The sequence below is a fragment of the Musa acuminata genome, chromosome BXJ1-2 (genome assembly GCF_036884655.1).
Source record: "Musa acuminata AAA Group cultivar baxijiao chromosome BXJ1-2, Cavendish_Baxijiao_AAA, whole genome shotgun sequence".
Classification (NCBI taxonomy): domain Eukaryota; kingdom Viridiplantae; phylum Streptophyta; class Magnoliopsida; order Zingiberales; family Musaceae; genus Musa; species Musa acuminata.
Window position 1 is genome coordinate 22193503 of NC_088328.1, and position 19424 is coordinate 22212926.

Sequence of the window (19424 nt, forward strand, 5' to 3'; positions counted from 1 at the left end):
TATATTGCTAAAGAAAGATGAACAGTGTCTTCTTCTTCAATTGTGTATGAGAAAGTGATAGGCACAGCCCATCTGAGATCATACTTAAGCACATCACCAAGAATATCTCGATCTAAATGACCAATCAATCTTGTTTTGGAATATATGCTGTGCCTCTAAAAATAATGAAAGCCTCTTGCATATACTTGCCAAATTACAAGCATATTAAATACACCATAGCACACACGATGCTCTTAATTAAATGGCATCATAGATAAGTGTCATAAGACCACTTGTCATCACCGTTCGAATAAAAATGCTCTTGATGATCGTTGACTACCCTGCGTTGACTTCTGTGCCTCTGATGTCCCTTGTTCCATGACAAGTCAAACTCACCGTGCATTAAAAACAGTGAAAAGAGAGGGCCGGTGGAGCCCTGCAGATTCATCTATCACACTACACAAATCGAAACGGCTTTTAGAAGCGGAGTCGTGCCGCGGACGGAAGACGGAGGATCCCATCCATATCTCGTTTTAATTTATGGAATAGTGTACCATCGAACCCGTCAATTTGTTTGATCCGACCGTCCGTCGAGTGGACCGCACGGTACTTCTTGGAATTAGCTACCATGCTTTTTGGAGAGGATCCGAGACCGAACTCAGTTCGGACAACGGGAGGTTTAAACCGACCTAAACGCCACTTGCGCTTCCTCTCTCAGTCACCTCTGCTCGCTCCTCGTTCCGCGAAGAGCTCACCCTCCTCTTGCGACGTCGTGGTCGCCTCCGTCCGCTACCCAATCCGAAAGCCCTAAGGGGGGCGATCCAAAACCGCATCCAGGGTCCGCGATTGACTCCCTCTTGGCTCCGACCGACGACGAACCTGAGGACCCGCCCGCCATGGATCCCGCGAGCCTTCCGGTGGTTCTCCGCTTAGCGCTCAGCCACATCCCGGAGGAGCGCATGGCCGCTGAGGATAGCCTCAGTAAGGTGAATTACCTGCCCTTTGTCTGATATTAATGTATCGATCGGTGGTCATTTCTGATCTTGGTCTGTCTCTGCTGTTCTCGACGAGTTAGATTACTGTGCGATCGTGGGCGATCGTGTTCTTGGTCCGTATCTGTTAACTTATCTGCTATTTTGATTTGGTACAGATTTTGATTTGAGATTCTTAGGGACCTTATGGCTTCTATTACGATTTACTATGTACTATTTCACTCGTTGATCGATTGTTGATAATCAAATGCAAGTTTCTTGGTGTCCTGCACTGCACTCGGGTTTCAGGTGGCACTCGCACGCAATCGCTGTACTGCAATTCAACTAGTGATTTTGCCCTCAGCATCGTGGGCGATTGTGTTCTTGGTCCGTGTCTATTCTCTCTGCTGCTGTTTTGATTTGGTACAGACGTAGATTTGAGATTCTTATGGACCTTATGGCTTCTATTACGGTTTACTAGATAATATCTCATTTGTTCGTTGATTGTTGATAATCGAATGAAAGTTTGTTGGTGTCCCGCATGTCACTCGGGTTGCAGGGGGCACTCGCACGCAATTGCTAGAATGCAATCTGACTTGTGATTTTGCTCTCAGCAGAGCTCACTAGTGGCAAAGGTCCATGTAAACAATCCCAAAGAGGATTTAAAGCTTCTTGTTCTTCTTCTCAGAGGAATCTTGGTCTACTAATTTGGAAAGAATAATTACTTTCCTTTGAGAAATTTGCCTATCAGCTGCTTTTGTGTATGATTTCTTGTTTTTTCTTGACGGTATATAAATCTTTTAAAGTATATATTAAATGTGCTTTTTTTTTTTACTTTCTCCAACATGTTTGTTTACCAAGGTGCTGTCTCTTCGGACATATACCTATCTTTCTTTGATCTAATCATGCTTTGGTATAGGTCTATGTCCTTCTAGTATAATGTACGTAGTATTTTTTTTTAAAGTTAAATTCCCATGTCCTTTTTTGACTTTTTTCTTGTGTTTTTTCGTATTTCAATGATGTGGAATTTTTGGTTCACTACTTCGTCTGTATTGGCTCATGCTTGCCAATTAGACCATGATGTCGGTATGCCCGATACTTTTGTAACAATGAGGCTTATTGAATGTCATTCCATAAGCAAATGATACAAAGGATATAAAAAGGAAGGACTAGTAAAAGACAGTAATACAGAGTACAACATTACTTAAACCAACCACAAAAAGATAATTTGTAAAATATTTCCAAGGCACATTAATTCTCCAAGAATAAAACCACTAGAAAATGTATCCATTAGATCGAGAGGTTCAAGAGCTTGTTGCAAAAGATCTTCTTGTTCCTTGCTCTCCACATCATCCAGCAAGTAGTCAGAATAAAACTGTTCGGAATGTTCGGGTAGTAGCCCATATGTTTTGCAAAATGTATCATGCATTTTGCTGACTTTAGTAGCCTTTAGATAAAACTCAAACATTCTTCACAAGTTCATCATTAAGGATTAAATGGAAGGCATCAACACCAATAGTTGGATATGATGCCAATGTCTTGATGGAATCCTGCCTTTGAGGAAGAGAAGGTCGACGATATGAATTCTTCTGAGTCCCCTAGCCTGCAACAAATGGAAAATGTAGTTCCAACTTATTTTGTTGAACAATTAAAAATCAAACTCGTTGATGAGCTCCTCCAGATTACATTTTAAATAATGATAAATTCTTTCATGAGCAGTAAAAGACAGAAAACTAAGAAGTATCGTTAACCTCTGAAAGTAGATCGATATTTCCATAAATTTTAACAAATGATAAATCCTTTGTTGTTGTAAAAGCTATCTAAGATCTTTCTAGTATCTTTCTATCAAATCTATCTTATCCATTAATATGGTTGATCATTGGTTTCCTGCATAAGCGCCATTTATTTATTCTTCAAAGTTCCACAATTTTAAAGAATCATATTTATCCATCGGATCTAGTTAATGCATATCCTGATAGAGACTTGTGTGCTCTAGTCTACCTTTGCCTTTCAAAAAGTTGAACTGATATAACCTTATGGTCATTTAACTTCTCATTGACCAATTGTAGATGACATGAGATGTCAAATATGTTATTTTACTCATTTACTGATATTGGTTCCTAAGATGCTGTTTGCAACTGCGCTTGCCATAATAAAGTATCATATTAGAGCCAACCACTAAGCTGCAATAATTACGATGTTGACTTATTGTCCCTTCAGTTCTGGCCCAATTAATTAGCTGAAAAACACATAATTTAAACAAGTTAACTATGTAAGTTCTGGTCCAATTTAATTAGCTAGAAAACACAGAGTTTAAATAACTTAGTTATGGGCTTTTGCATTTTCATCTTTCTCCTTCATTTCAAGCCTCCAAATACTGTCTGCCAAACAATCATTCATCTGTTTGTTGTTCCAGACAAAAGGTGGAAAGACAAGATTAAGCATAATACAAGAGGAAGTCCCATGCAAGATATTCCTTTTTCTTATTCTTTCCTGTGTATGTAGTTTCATTTGCTGTGACAAATTCAAATTTTCATTTCAACAGCTACAGTATACACCACAGCATTTGGTGAGCTTACTACATATCATAACAGATGGTGCTGGTGATATGGCTGTGCGTCAAGTGGCCAGCATTTATTTCAAAAACTTTGTGGCTAAAAACTGGTCACCTCATGAAGCTGGTATGAATGACGAATCCCACGTTAGAACTCATACAACTTGACTGTATGCTAAACTATGACACTTTTATTGTTCTTTCCAGGGGAGCCTCCAATGATACCAGAGAATGATAAGATGATGATCCGATATATTATCCTTGATTCTGTTGCTCAAGTTCCTCCTTTGTTGAGGTATATCAGTTATTGGTTTGGCTGTGATTTTTTCACCTTGGACACCTTTGGAGACTTCTTCTAATGGAAAATTTATCTTCCAGGGGGCAACTTTTGCTTACCCATGCAAAGATCTGGGTTTCTTTTTTTTATCTTTGAAAGTTATATATTTCATTGGTGCCCATCCAATTATTTTTTTGTATGTAACTTTCTAAGGACAATTTTCTAACTTTTCATATTCCGAAAAAGAATTTTTATAGAAGCATATGAGTATTTCTTTAATAGTTCAATGATTAAGTTACAACTTAGCAAGGTAGATATGCAATCTGATGCTGCTAAAAGGTGTACGTATGCAAATTTCCCTTTTCATGACATATAACTTTTTATTTATATATATATATATATATATATATATATATATATATATATATATATATATATATATATATATATATATATATATATATATATATATATATATATATATATATATTGTAGTGCTTCATAAATCCAGCAGTCAGCTCATGTTTCAGTTCTGATTAGATGCTTTTATCCACCCTAGGCAGTCCATTGTTTTCTTTTGCATTATCATTATGCTTTAGTTGCCATGTCTTTGTTACCTCATCATACAGGTGTTGCTTTTAAACTTCTATGCTCATTAAATTCTTTTCCATGCCTACTACTAGAGTTGTCTCTATTCCTTTCTATTATGTCTTGGCTTAATTGTACTATTGTTCACCTTACCGATCCGTACCAATGTATCGATCAACTATTGGTACGGTACGTACCGAATTGTATTGAGTTATACCAAATGCACCGACACATGATACATGGAAGTATACTGATATACCACCTGTACTAGTCCCTTATTGGACTGGTACATACCGCCTACAATGAGCGGTACGTTACGGTATGGTAAACCTTGAATTGTACTACATTGATAGGCTAGTACTTTTCTTTATGATTAATGACGTTCTTTTATTATAAAGTTGCCATTTTCCTCTCAAGTCTGTGTAGCTTTTTTTAAGGGCTACAGAAGAGAGTTAGGTCATTTAACAGCAGTTGCTCAGATAAAAAATTTTGCAGACTGAACTAGCTGTAACTGGGTTGTTAAAAGGCCTAATAAGTGTGTCTTGCCATGTCAATGACTACTTCTGTTGTTTTTCCCACCTCACATCATAAATTTTTGTATTTGAGTACCCAGTTATCTAAAATGTGGATCATTGTAAGTTCAACTGTACTATCATGGTATACATTTAATCTAGTACTAAACATTTGCAAAGTTCTATGTTGATTTGTTCAACATTCACGTATATTGGATACTTTTGTTCTATAAGAACATTTCTCAAAATTTCTTTATACTATTGCTTGGCATGTAAAGCATATATATATATATATATATATATATATATATATATATATATATATATATATATATAATTATATATAATTGCCAGTAATATTAGTTTTGACATTCATGTTTGCATCACACAGAGTACAACTTGTAGAATGTATGAAAACTATCACCCAAGATGATTATCCAGAACATTGGCCAGGTCTTCTTCACTGGATTAAGTTAAACTTACAAGATCGGCAAGAATTTGCAGCTTTATATGTATTGAGGGTTTTTTCTCGGAAATACGAGTAAGTATATCTGCTGACCAAGGAATGGTACTTAATTGGCCTTTTCACCTTTTATCCATATATCTTAGTTGGTTTCTTCATTGCAATTTGGTAAAGTTCAACCTTGTGATTTAATATTCCAAGTTCAGTATTTGCTGATGTTTGGTCAAATGGAGTCCTAAAAATGAGGTAAGCATTTTCGTACTAAAGGTTAAAGATTGCTCTTTTGTTAAAGCACTAAGAAGGCTGATGATTAGCATGCTACATGTTGTTGTTATGGTATATAGAGACTGTTAGGCAGATTATATTGGAATGCCCAAGATGCATGCTGTCGTGGAGAGAGAGCATTAAAAACCCTAGCTAGATCATTTTAAAGCATTTGGTGATGTGATCCAGTTCTTTCATCTGGTTCAGACTTGCATCACCCAGCTTTCACCCTGGGTTTGGCTGGCGCCCATGTTAGTTCAATACAGAAAAGCTACTAACAACATTCAGATGGGGGGATTTGACAAAAGAAGAGAAAAGAAAAGAGCACTGATGTCGAACATCAGGTACCTAACTGGTGGACCTCTCTACCTGCCTTCCATATCCAGGGCTTAGCCATATTTGCCTACTTATTATCCCATGTAACTTCCAAAAGTTATCCAGTGTTTTTGAGTGAATGGTTCTTAAGCCAGTTAACGAGTCCACTTATAGTCATATCTATGGCATAAGTTAGTTAATTTTGGTGCAACTTGTCATTTGCCACTTGAGACCCTCTTTATTGTTTATGTTGGGGATTGGTTGGTCTCTGCATGTTTATGGTTATAAGGAGCATACGTGGGAACACCGCTATGAAAGAAAAGCCTTGTTGAGCTAGCAGGGTGGGGCAATTTCTTTTCCTCTTGTTTTCTTAATCTTTGCATACTTTATACTCTTATCCTACTTTGTAGGCTTTCTTCTACCTGTCCTTCTGTAGTTATGGCAGACCAGCTGTAATTTATTTCTGGTTTCTGTTGTAGTCCTCCATGGGAAACCTATGGTAGTTTGCAGTTTGTACTAGTTTCTAGTCGGTGTTTCTTTAATCTGTGTCCTCTTTATTCTTTTCCTACCTTCTAATCCTACATACTGTCTTCCTGCAGTTACAGAAGATTTGCTTTATATGTTTGCTGGTTTCTGTTATTGCTATCAATAGGAAACTTTAGCAGTTTGTACTACTAAAGTTTTTAGCAGTTTAAGCAGCAATATTGAAAAGAAATCTTCATAATCCAGAAACGATAAATGGCTGATTGTGTCAGAAACTTTTTACTCAAATACTCTTTACACTTAGATGCCTGTCAAATAGTCTTTACAAGAGAAGGTTTTGCGGATTGCATTGTTTTGTGGAGCATCTGAGTTTCTTAATGAAATAAGAGCATCTTTAGTAGGCAGGTAGGCACTCGGTCTTCTGTTTAATAATTTTCTTTTGTCATTTTTTTTTATATTCTACCTAGTTTTCCCCTTCTGTTTTTCTGCAGTTAAAGTAAATTAACAGTAGGTGGGAATTTCAATGATCTCTGTTCTGTTATTTGGAATTTCTAAAGTAACATCTCAAAAGATTACAAGGTTAATTGTGGAACTTTGAAGATAGAAGATTCCTAATGTAACAGAAGGTGGCATGTTTTGTTGAGTGATTGCATCAAGGGCTGTCTACTTCAAATCAGCCATGCTTTACACCTGGATGCATTTTTATGGTCTCATTTTCCTTTGCCAGATACTTACTGCTGTTTGTACATTCTTGTCATTTGTCCACCTTAAACAAGAGTTTTGGTGTTTTGGAGTATGCAACTAGGTTCTATTATGATGATGAGTTTTTTTTGGTGGCTCTTAGTTTCAATTGCATTAATATGATAATATCAAACAATACTAATTTATTTCAGTTGTTATTTAACTTTCTTAGATTTTTGGTAAGTTGACTGTTTGTTTTTGTTGCTCTTTACTTTAAGGTTAAAGTCTGATGAGGAACAAACACCACTTCATCTCATTGTTGATGAGACATTTCCTCTTATATTGAACAAATTTACCAAACTTGTTCAGATTGTTAACCCCACAATTGAAGTAGCTGATCTTATCAAGCTCATATGCAAAATATTCTGGTCATCTATATACGTATGTTTGTCTAGTAAAACAAATCCAGTTTCTTTTTTAATTTTACTGGCTTTTTATTTTTTTTCTTGGTTTAAAATTCCTTTTCAGTTGGAGATCCCACAAAAGCTACTTGATCCAAATATATTCAGTGAATGGATGTTCCTATTCTTGAATCTACTGGAGAGACCTGTTCCTTTAGAAGGTCAACCGTCTAATCTTGATCTCAGAAAATCTTGGGGTTGGTGGAAAGTCAAGAAGTGGACAATTCAGATATTAAATCATTTGTATACTAGGTGAAGTTTTTCTATTATTGAGATGTGAAACATGATCTTTCTATCATATTCTGCTTATCGGTTTCTGAAGAATTTTGCTAACAGGTCTGGAGATGTGAAGCTTCTGAAGAAGCTAGAGAACAATGAGTTTGCTCAAATGTTTCAAGAGAGTTATGCTGGCAAGATTTTGGAATGCCACCTACAGTCACTCAATGTTATTCATGCAGGTGGTTATCTTCCTGATAGGGTTATCAACCTTGTGCTTCAATATATCAACAGCAGGTTTGTCTTGCTTTGATCCCCCTAGTTTCTTGTTGTTTCAATCTAGCTGATCACCAAGTTGTATAAACTATTTCTCCATTGTAATCTTTTATAATCCATGTCATGTACAAATTGTAATTCCTAGATTAAACTATCTTTAAACATCATCTGTTTTCTTTTCATTCTTTTCTTTTTTTAGATCATTGAGTTATAAGCTAAGAGACTCAATTACATGATAGAGGTTAGAGGAGTTGTTCTGCAAGTAATTTACTGAATCCTGAGGGGAGAAGTATTTGGGAAATTTAGTTGACCTCTTTCCAGTTGAAAATTACTAAAAGACCAACAAGTTGTGTCCAAGTAGAGTGACAGGAAGAATTGGGGTAGTATCTCAGTTGGAACAATAACCGTGTGCCAATTTAACAAGCTAACAAAAGATATAATAAGATTGAAGATGCATTAAAATGCAACTAAGATATGCATTAAAATACAACTAAGATATAGAGAAAAGTCCCCTGCTTGGCTCATTTTGACTGTGCTGTGCCTCATTCAGAAGATAACTTGATCTACAAAGTACAAAATAGGTACTGTTACATTTTATTTTCACAGAACAGAAGAAAAGTTTCACGCATTGTTTTTGTGACTCATAATTGGAATAGCTCAGTAAGCACTAATTCTACCATCCGAGAGATATAAGACTATTTGAATTGTCAAGTGTACGTGTGCCACAATGGCTGCAGACTGCTGTTTGTGTAAATGCTGGTAGTTCATTTTTTGGTTTCTTGACTTCCTGTACAATATTTGCCCAGCATGCAAAGTTGTTTAATTCCACAACATTATATATTCATGCTGATTTTGGTTTTGTTGCCATTTCAAGTGTGTGATTGCATAGTTTAGTGGTGACAAACTTGTCTACTTGAGTTTATGAACTGGCTCAGTTGCATTAATGCTCTGCAGTATTTCAAAGAATAGTATGTATCATCAATTATTGGAGCCAAAGCTTGACATTGTCCTTTCTGAGATCGTCTTTCCTCTGATGTGTTTCAATGACAATGATCATAAGTTATGGACTGAAGATCCACATGAATATGTCAGAAAGGGCTACGGTGAGCTTAGACTTAGTGTTGTTCTACAACATGACATTCTATTAGTTGTGGTTTCTGGAATAAAAGCTTTGACATTAATTGTCAGCATATAAATTCTTCTTCCCAGATATAGACCTATACAGTCCTCGAACTGCAGCCATGGATTTTGTGAATGAATTGGTAAGGAAGCATGGGAAAGGGAACTTACAGAAGTTTATTCCATTCATCATGGAGATTTTCAGGAGGTTTAACTCATATGCTCTTTATATTAGGAAGTTTCTCCCGTGGAGATTTTGGAATGAAGATATTTTTCTTACATACTATATGTAATTATTTCAGATATGATGAGGCACCCGTCGAGCTTAAACCATATCGTCAAAAAGACGGTGCTCTTCTGGCTATTGGAGCAGTGTGTGATATACTTATGCAGTCTGAATCTTATAAGTCAGGGCTTGAATCCATGTTAGTGCTGCATGTTCTTCCTGAGTTCTCAAGTCCTGTTGGCCACCTCAGAGCAAAGGTTACTCTTCTTTTCCAATTAAAGTATATTCTGTGCTTGGCAAGCAGCTTATCTGTCTTCTGTTTCTGACTGTATAAGCTCTATTATTTGTCCCTCGCAAGAATGAAATTGTACCGATCATATATATCAGGCATTGTTCGAATCATGGTTTCAAATCTCAACCATAACGGTCAGTAATGGTTGGTAAACACCGGATCAACCAAGTATTGTATCTGAATTTATGGCCTGATAATGGTACAATAAGTTTTTTTAAATTTTTTTATCAGTTTATTCAATAATAATGCATGATATAAGTTCATATACTGTTTCAACGGCAAAATAGGTTAATGAAACCAATACCACACATATTTAAATCCTTGACCTGGCTGTTGTCTTCATTCTCATGCTGTGAAAGATTGGGGTTGGATTTTGCATAGTTAGAAAAAGACTGATATTTATTTTTATTGGAACTGCAACATGATCAATTACATATACTAATTTGTTTTCTGGTGCACAGAGGTCTCTTTTATCATTAGATTTGCAAGCATCTCAAAGATTGAAAGTGCAATCAATCTCTTGAACTTTCTCTGGGTATGGGTACTAGGTTTCTTTTGTCAGCGGGCTAAAAATTGAATCCCATGGCATGATTCATGGCTTTTTATTGTCAATCTTTTAGTGTTGAATTGTGTACCAGATTTATCATAGTCACCACATATTGAGGCATAATATTTGATGAAGGTGAAAATTTTTTATTCTAGCTTTCTCCTGAAAGTGCTCTGTGCATAACTACTTAGCCAGATAGAATAGCAAGTTTGTTAATTAGTTGATTGACCAGCTATTTGTTCATTTATGCATATACTGTGTATTTAGAAGAGTTAATTTTTGCTGAGGGTGTTTAGCTGGGGTCTCTACAGTACAAGGAGTAAATGCATAGCAGCCCTAAAGAGTAGGGCAGCACAATTTGGTTTATTTAGATGAACTTATCATGGTAACAAGGTCTGTTCCGAGTCTGTGTCTTCTAGTTGCTTTTATCACATGGGTTAGGGGATGAAACATGGATTACAAAAGCATCCCATAGGTGTTCTTGGAAATGAAATGAGCACCACAAATTTACACCTTCCATCAAAAGCCATGCTGTTTGTGTTAGCAGTTGCTTAGAAAGCTTAACTTTTAGAATATCATTTTTGTTACTTTTCTGTTCTCTGTGTGAGCTCAGAAAGCTTAACCTTCAGAATTCCCTTTAATATTCCTCGAACTTGTAAAAATGATGATAGTTGTAGCATGTAAACTGGGTAGTTAAGAGAGGAATTGGTAGTTGTGATGTTACTGAAAATGATAGGTGCTAAGAGGAATCTAAGAGGAGAGTGAACAGGCTGGATAGCCAGGATTCACTTGAAACGAGGATCTCTGGGCTCAAGATTTGGCCAACCATCCTTTTAAAAAGATGAGATGCAATTTGTATCAGGGATAGGCTTATCTGAGAAGTAGCTTGATATCGTACATACTGACTGGTATTGGTTGGTCCTGTACTCAGGATAGATCATCATGCTTTAGGTCAGAGGTACTCATGTCCAATTTCATACTTCAGGGTCAGAGGTACTTAGGTAGGTTTCTCTGTCCACTTCCAAGATACATAATGACCGCACTAATACATTCTGGTCCAGTGAGGATGTTGCATCACATAAACTGACAATGGTTCAGTAAATTTGGTATGGAAACTGAATTTTAGGCGCAAATGGCATTTTGGCATGCACCCTCTTTTAACCATTTATGTGGAGAAACAAACAATAAAGAGCCACTCAGCCAAGAAAGAGCATTATAAATTGTTCTTGCATTTCAATTTGAGACTAATAGTTCATTATTCGGAACAGAACATAGGAAAAGCATAGCCTCCTCCTTTTTAGCAAATATTTTCCTTTGTGATATTTCTCTAGAACAACTAAACTGACCACTTATCACTAGTTACAAGATGTAAAGATTGATGATGAGGATTCAATAGCAAAATGAAGTACCAAGAGAAAAGCTGTAAGAAATGGAAAAAAATAGATCAAAAATCAAGAGATTAAAAAGAAAAAGGATGTGTCATTAGACCCAAAAGTTGGAGACAAAGGTTAACTAAATCAGTAATGATTACAGATGCAGGCATATGGGGTAGAAAATAAGGGTATTCAGGTAGAAATTCTTTTCTCCTACTTGCTGAGTTGATTGATTATTGTACTGATTTTTTATGTTAATGAAACTTTAATTTGAGTTAAAAGATTTCTTAAGTGACATGGAGTGAGTAATCAAGTCATATATTCAGTTGGAGTTAGAACTAGTTTTCTGAGAATTCTGATCCATGTACCAAGCTTTATTGACTTAAATTCAACTGCTGCTCAAGTCAACTTGGCCAAGTTTGGATTTTGCTTGATGAGTTTCTGAGCTGTGTCAAATATTAGTGTTTCATCATTCATGAATAGTGATGACTGAAATGCATAAACTAATAAAATTGGTCACATTACAAGCACAACTTTCTCGAATAATTCAGATATACAATTTCCTTTTTTTTTTGTTCTCTGAAGCTGCTTTACAGAAAACCATTTTATGATTTTTTTAATGTAATTGACTTTTATACTTGTAGAATTAAATCAAGCTTCTTGATTACAAATTAATTTGAATGCATTTGAATTTATGGAATTCTTTAATGGAGTATTAGGCAGCATGGGTTGCTGGAAAATATGCACACATCAACTTCTCTGACCAGAAAAATTTTCGGGAAATCTTTCACCACGTTATTTCTGGAATGCGGGATCCAGATCTTCCTGTGCGCGTCAATTCAGTCTTTGCTTTACGGCCTTTCATTGAAGCTTGCCAAGGCATGCAAATGTTAGCCTATAAGTCTATATATTGGTGCTTTCTTGATATTTCACATGAAGTAACTTAGAATTACGTTCTTAATACAGATCTAAATGAAATCCGACCATTTATTCCTCAATTACTTGATGGTATGTAATAATAGTTGTGTTTAGCTTAGTATCTGTTGTCCTCTATTCTTTTTAAGATGTCCCAATTGTTACATGCAGAGTTCTTCAAACTTGTGAATGAGGTTGAGAATGAGGACCTTGCCGTCACTCTTGAGACCATAGTGAACAAGTTTGGTGTAGAAATTGTTCCATATGCTAACAGCTTGTGCCAGAATTTGGTATAATATTTGTGTTATTATATGTTACTTTATAGTATTCACTTATATTTTATTTGATTCCTTGATATGAAATCTTAAAAAATCTTTGCATAGGCTGCTGCATTTTGGAAGTGCCTGGGTACATCCAAAGCAGCTGAAGAAGCTGATGATTCAGGTGCTTTAGCTGCTGCCCGTTGTTTGGATTCCATAAGCACAATCCTTGAATCCATTAACGGGCTTCCCCATATTTTTGTTCAAATAGAGCCCATTTTACTACCTATAATGCAGAGAATGCTGACCGCAGATGGTCAAGGTAGCTACTTTTTCGATCTTGGTCAAATGTATATTAATAAATTGAATTTATATATGTGTACAAACAAATGCATCCATGTTTGTATGTATTTGTGATGTCTGTTTAAATAGTTATATACAGAAAACCAATGCACAAGTCTCCATGGATGCAACTTTATCTTTACATGGAAAAACATATTTCTATGACTCAAGGAAAAACATGATTTAAGCATTTGTTCTATGTGTTCAAAGTCTTAATGAGTTATTAATCCTTAGAATGAGATCAACATTGGTTATCCATCTACTATGTTCAATGGCTATCCTTCTAATAGGCAAATGATTGGTTATTTGAAATCTTAACCCTAGTCCATGAAAGGTATCTTCGATCGTCTTGTCAGGCCCAAATGTTAAATTTAAAAAATCAACTATGAAGATAATAGGGCTCAAACGTATGATATTATCTAATATCTATCAATATTATTATATTTTCTTATGATAGATAACAAGGTTTTCCTCTATATTCGAGGCTTATCACTTTTAGGTCATATTGATACACATAAGTTGTTCACTTCATCCCATATCAGGTTACATATTTCATGCCAAAACTTATCTATTTGTTTTTTTCTTGACACTTTCGTATTTGTGCATGAATCAATTTCTTCTTGGTGCATTTTTTTCTTGGCCTCGTTATGCAGTATCCTCTATAATCTTTTTGGTCCTTAAACATGTGCTATATGTTACACGTATATTATAGTTTTGTAAGTGTAAACTTTAGTTTAAGTTCAATGATTTAAGGTATGTGATTCTGATTGTGTTGCTTATTCAGGTATGTGATATGTGATTTCATGTTGCAAGTTTAGCTTATTGTTGCTACCTTTGCTAGATGCTTGCAACGATTCTCATTTCTGATAATGTTCATGTTTCACAGATGTTTTTGAAGAAGTATTGAAAATTGTTTCCCATATGACATTTTATGCGCCAACAGTCTCATTGGATATGTGGGGTCTTTGGCCTTTAATTATAGAAGCACTTGGAGACTGGGCTTTAGATTTCTTTGAGAGTAAGTTGACATATATATGCTAATTTTTATGGTTTTTTTATCTTGTCGACAATTTATACAGTGAATGCCCTAACTCTATATATCATGTTGCTTTGCATATTAGTAACACCAGCTTTATGTTATATTGTTCATGTTCTTGCAATTTGTTTGAGGTATACATGTAGACTACCCTGAAAATTTTCTTCTGAGGGTTGTGTACATATCTGTTTCTTGCATGGACAAAAACAGATAGAGGGTTTTTTTTTTTTTGGGAGGAGGAGATGGGGTGGGGGAGGGGAGGAGGTTGATGGTCCATATCATAATTCAAAGGAGCCCTGAATGTGTCATTTAATTACAAAAGAATACCTGGTACTATTCTCATTAATTTCAGTTTTCTTTAGGTCTTTACATTTGCATGTAGAATCTGATAATGTCATATTTGCCCTAAATGTAGATATACTGGTTCCCTTGGACAACTACATATCCAGGAGTACTGCTCATTTCCTAAGTTGCAAAGATCCAGACTACCAGCAAAGCCTGTGGGAAGTACTTTCAAAAGTAAGGGAAGTGGTTTTATTCAGTTCTTTATTAAAATGGTCAAAGCATATGCCTATCATTTTTTAGTCTTCTCAGCAATTGTAATTGTTATTACTGCTCAGTTGGAATAAATGCTAATGATGCGAACATTGTGATTGTTGATGTCTTTTGTGGTGATACACCTTTTTGTTAATTCAATGTGCAGATCATGTCAGATAGTAACATGGAAGACAGTGATATCGAGCCTGCTCCTAAGCTGATTGAAGTAGTATTCCAAAATTGTAAAGGGAAAGTAGATCACTGGGTTGAGCCTTATTTGAACATTACCATTGGTCGATTGCGTAGAGCAAAGAAGCCATCTTTAAAATGTCTCTTGATGCTAGTGGTAAGAGTTCCTGTATCATGTGTCAAACAGCAGTACTTTCCTTCATCCTGTGTTTAACACAAAGGTCATCCTGTGTTTAACACAAAGGTTATCTTATGCTTTTGAAATGAACTGATGAAATAAGTCTTGTTGGACTTTTTTGTTGTGATCAAGTAGGTTTGACAGGACGAATGCATGTTCTCGTGTAACGGATCTGGAATTGATGTGTTCTCGTTCTGTTTAGAAACTTAATGTGAACATCAAATTTGTACATGTTTCTTTGAGAATTTAATCGTGTAAGGTTTTTCTTTGCAAGAGCAATTTAGGAATTGTTGCCTAGTTTGTTTTCTGTTAAACGAGTCTGATTAAAATAGTGGTGTTGGTTTGAACTGAAATATCTTACCATCAGTTTTGTTGTTTGTAACTCTGTTAAATCTTTGACTTCTAAAATAATGTAGAAATATATAGTTATATATTTTGCACACAGTCCAAACTCCAAAGAATATCTATAACTGCACTCATAGGACAAGGTGAGTTTGCTTTAAGGGAAGACTGTGAAATACTTCAGTGGAAACAATGATGAGGATTTTATGATCTCTGAATTTATTTGTGATGTTGGCCTTCACAGAACTCGGTTACAGTGATGCATCTGTATTATTGCCTATATTGATCCTCCCCAAAATTTGCATTGGTATGAGCCTCATGCACTGGGCTCCCATCTTTTCTACCAATGTGGATTTTACAACATGCACAGAAGTATACAAAGAGTTTCATATCCCAAGTTGACGGCCAACTACGTTTTACTTATTCATGTGCCTCCAATTCAAACTTATCTTAAAGTTTGCCTTGGTACGACTAATGTTTCCTTAGCTTACTCAAAATGAGTTGTATTGATACTTCTAAGAATCTATGTGCCTCTAGATTTCATCAATTATTTTGGAATCTTCTTAGAATTCATGCAACTTTCCATTTTAATAGTTTGTCCCTTTGCAGATTGCTGATTCTCTTTACTATAATGCATCTTTGACTCTTGGAATATTACATAAGCTCGGGGTTGCTACAGATATTTTCAATCTCTGGTTCCAGATGCTTCAAGAAGTAAAACTGAATGGCACACTTGCAAACTTTAGAAGGTAATTCTTTTATCCTCTTTCATGTCACTTTCCATCAATACCATAGTTTTAATACCTTACATTAACTGTAGGCAACATGATAAAAAGGTCTTCTGCTTGGGATTAACTTCACTTGTTGGCCTGCCTGCGGACCAATTGCCTGGTGAAGCATTAGCACACGTCGTTACAGCAACACTCAAGCTTCTAGATTCCTATAAGAATCAAATTAGAGGTGATACATCCTTTTGCATTGTGTTGCATAAAGTGGCATAGCATATTCTCTCATATGAACTACCCCAAGTATCATTATCAAAACATATAACTTGACAAAGATACACATACAATTCATTTTTTAAAATTATTTTATTCAATGATGATGGGTCATACAGGTTAGTGTACTGTCTGATATACTGGTGCATTCTGGTCTGATAGGCAATCATAATGAATGAACCATTATTATCTTTTATTAGTAATACAAGAATCATTCCCTTGTTTTTTTCCCCATCATTTTACTGCCTTTCTTTTTTTTGTATTAATATTTATTTTAGCTTAATTTATTATAAAAATAACCCAAATCCTTTTGTGTTTTGGTTGATTCTAGCTGATTCCAGCCAATTTCTAGCTATAGGGCCAAGAAATCTGTCAAAATCAAACTGACTTGGGACAATACTGATATTGGTGTATCAAATTGGAACTGACCAATACCCTGATCTGTGAGCTAAATAAATAAATAAATAAATATTTTTTAATTTGTTATCTTAACTATTATCCATGCTCTTGCTTGTTTTTCTCTTCCTTCTAATATAATCAATAAGATGCAGCAATTAAAAAAAAAACATTGGCATTGGTATGCTGAGTTTTGGCAATTAAAATCAATCATTTTGCTTGGACAAAAGCTGAGGAGCAAATTGCTGCTGTTCATGGTATAAATGACTTTGACTCTGTTGAGGAAGATGTGGATGAAGAAGATTTTGACAAAGAAGTTGGAGAAGATGATGAAGATTGGGATGAAGCGTACAGTCTAAAGCTTAAGAAATTGGCAGCGGAGGTTAGTAGATGAATGCAAAATCTTTATCAGCAGCCTAAGTTATTTCCTTATCCTAGCAATCCACAAGTCAAGAGGACACTTTTATCGAGTTTTAATGAAGTTTACACAGATTCTGCTGTATTTATAGTTTTTTTAATCTGAAACATAGCCTATCTTGCATCTCACTGAAAGGGATCGGGATGTGTTTAGCCCATGATGTGGGCTTTTCTATTTAATATTAACTTAATCCTGTTTCGTTGTCTGTAGCTTTCTTTTCTATTTTATATTAACTTAATGCTTTTTTCTGTCCAACTATGAATTGTATCTTTTTGTGGCAGCAACATTATTTTATCCCTGCTTATCTACATTGAAATCAGGTGGAAGGATATCAGTCAATTGATGAGGATGATGAGACTGACGATGATTACAGTGAGGATGAATACTACATAGAGTCACCAATTGATGAAGTTGACCCTTTCATTTACTTTGTTGAAACTGTGGAAGGTAAACATTTGTTGTTTCTCTTTTCTGATTTTGTAATTCTCCATTTTGAACATACGTGACACGTGACTATTATTCTCAGCTGTGCGAGGCTCGGATCCTGCTAGGTATCAGAGCCTGATGCGGACCTTGGACTTCGACTATGGCACACTCACAAGAGGAATTTATCAATATGCTGAGCAGAGGAGACTAGAAATTAAGATAGAGGAGGAGGCAGCATTTGGTGAATGTCAGCGTAGAAGAGGTTGAAGTTGTGTTTTCCTGTGTTTAATTGGCCGTGTCCTAAATGCAGGAAGAATCTGACATAGGTTGCGTCGTGCCATATATCATCATCATCATCATCATCATCATCGTGGAATTCGTAGAGCCATTCAGCCTGAGGTATTATTTGTCAGAGCTTTATTGGCTCTTAACCATTTTTCGCTTCTCCTATAATAGGAGAAAACCAGATCGCAGATGCTATGTTATCTACTGCTTTATCAGCAATCTTTTTTTGCTGGCATCTCTGTGTGTGAGGCTACCACCTCGTTATGTTGGTATTGCTTTTCCTCATTAGCTTACAAAATTTATTTATTGGGCAAGAATGCTATAATTTCTCCATTTATGTAAGGAAATGCTTTGTGCCAAAAGAATGGGATTGTTAATAAACAATGTATAGGTTTATACCAAGGAATATTAAAAGGTCTTACAAATGTTCGATACTTGGATGTTATTCAATGTGATTCCTTCTGAGTTAATATTTTTTGATTGTGTGATTTGCAGATTTTGCTTCTCATCCTAAGCAGAGGTAAAAAGTATGTATGTATTCTTCTGTTGGAAGTAATTGCACAATATGTTTGGACAGAAGCACGGCAGAGTAGAAGACTTGACTTTTTCTGCTTATAAATTCAATCCCACATCAGATCTGATTCATAGGCTGTTCCTTAAAATGTTGTTCTCGTAATGAGGTTGTATGAAACATATGTTAGGAAAGAGTACTATGATATGTTGAATCGACAGAGGAAGAGTATAATGGTCTCTCTTCCAACATACATTTGGATTGATCCAAGTGACCTCATGCATGCTTCTCATCTGTGATGACACTTTACATCCATTGAGATGTCGACAGATATGGTTTGCTAGCGGCTATGTCAAAAGAGAGTTCGATTGTCGCATTGTGATGAATCCTGTCGTCAACCGCTGCATGAATCCATCCTTCACCATCTTTTTGGGCCCTCAGTAATCCCTCTTCCGATCGCCCCTAAGCTTCGAACAAGGAGGTTTCATTGGCTGTCCTTTTGCACCTCTTCCTCCCACTCCCAAGGCGACACGTCCTGTACTCGAGCAGGCCTCGGTACCCTCTGCGATTTCATCAGTTGACAGGGAACCGAGCTCGGTGTCCACTGCCTCCGATGCCGGAAAGTTGCATCCATGCGTGGCACCCATCTTCCGCTTGTGGCTGCAGGACGTTTTGCATTGCCAAAGGCACGAATAATGCTTCCGCAAGATGATAGGTGTGGAGATGGCGAGCATTGCCTCGCTCCATGTGAGGTGGGGGACGTTGCTGCGACTTTCTTGTCCCCGGGTGGGCGACCACTGCGGCCTCTTCTGGTGATCCATCTTTCACGTTTGTCGTCTGCCGTCACCCAGTTGCATCATATGCAACCCTAACGACCCGTAAACATCGAGAGATGAACGCCGCACGAACGACGGCGACAGCGATGCGAATGCTGCTGTGTCGATAATATGAGGCATCAGCTCATCATGGTTCGGGACAAGCCTTCTCCTTTCTA

At 36.3% G+C, this 19424-nt stretch overlaps 1 protein-coding gene across 1 annotated transcript; it reads left to right on the top strand.

Moving 5' to 3' along the window:
• Nucleotides 1-709: 709 nt before the first annotated feature.
• Nucleotides 710-18309, top strand: LOC135586754 (importin beta-like SAD2). The gene is made up of 22 exons (XM_065092715.1): nt 710-965; nt 3496-3631; nt 3712-3799; nt 5273-5422; nt 7366-7528; nt 7616-7800; nt 7885-8061; nt 8995-9143; nt 9250-9367; nt 9462-9642; nt 12317-12476; nt 12564-12605; nt 12684-12802; nt 12896-13094; nt 14001-14132; nt 14566-14669; nt 14854-15033; nt 16006-16145; nt 16217-16356; nt 17021-17172; nt 17529-17655; nt 17735-18309. Exons 1-22 carry the CDS (start codon nt 876-878, stop codon nt 17899-17901), a joined length of 3099 nt encoding a protein of 1032 aa, XP_064948787.1. The 5' UTR covers nt 710-875; the 3' UTR covers nt 17902-18309.
• The last annotated feature ends 1115 nt before the right edge of the window (nt 18310-19424 follow it).

What these genes read in the sequence shown, in the direction of transcription:
- LOC135586754 (XM_065092715.1), top strand. Translation starts at nt 876, where the DNA reads ATGGATCCCGCGAGCCTTCCGGTGGTTCTCCGCTTAGCGCTCAGCCAC. An exon ending in GTTTTTTCTCGGAAATACGA is followed by an intron (nt 5,423 to 7,365) that starts GTAAGTATATCT and finishes CTTTACTTTAAG; the next exon opens with GTTAAAGTCTGATGAGGAAC. An exon ending in AATGTCTCTTGATGCTAGTG is followed by an intron (nt 15,034 to 16,005) that starts GTAAGAGTTCCT and finishes GTCCCTTTGCAG; the next exon opens with ATTGCTGATTCTCTTTACTA.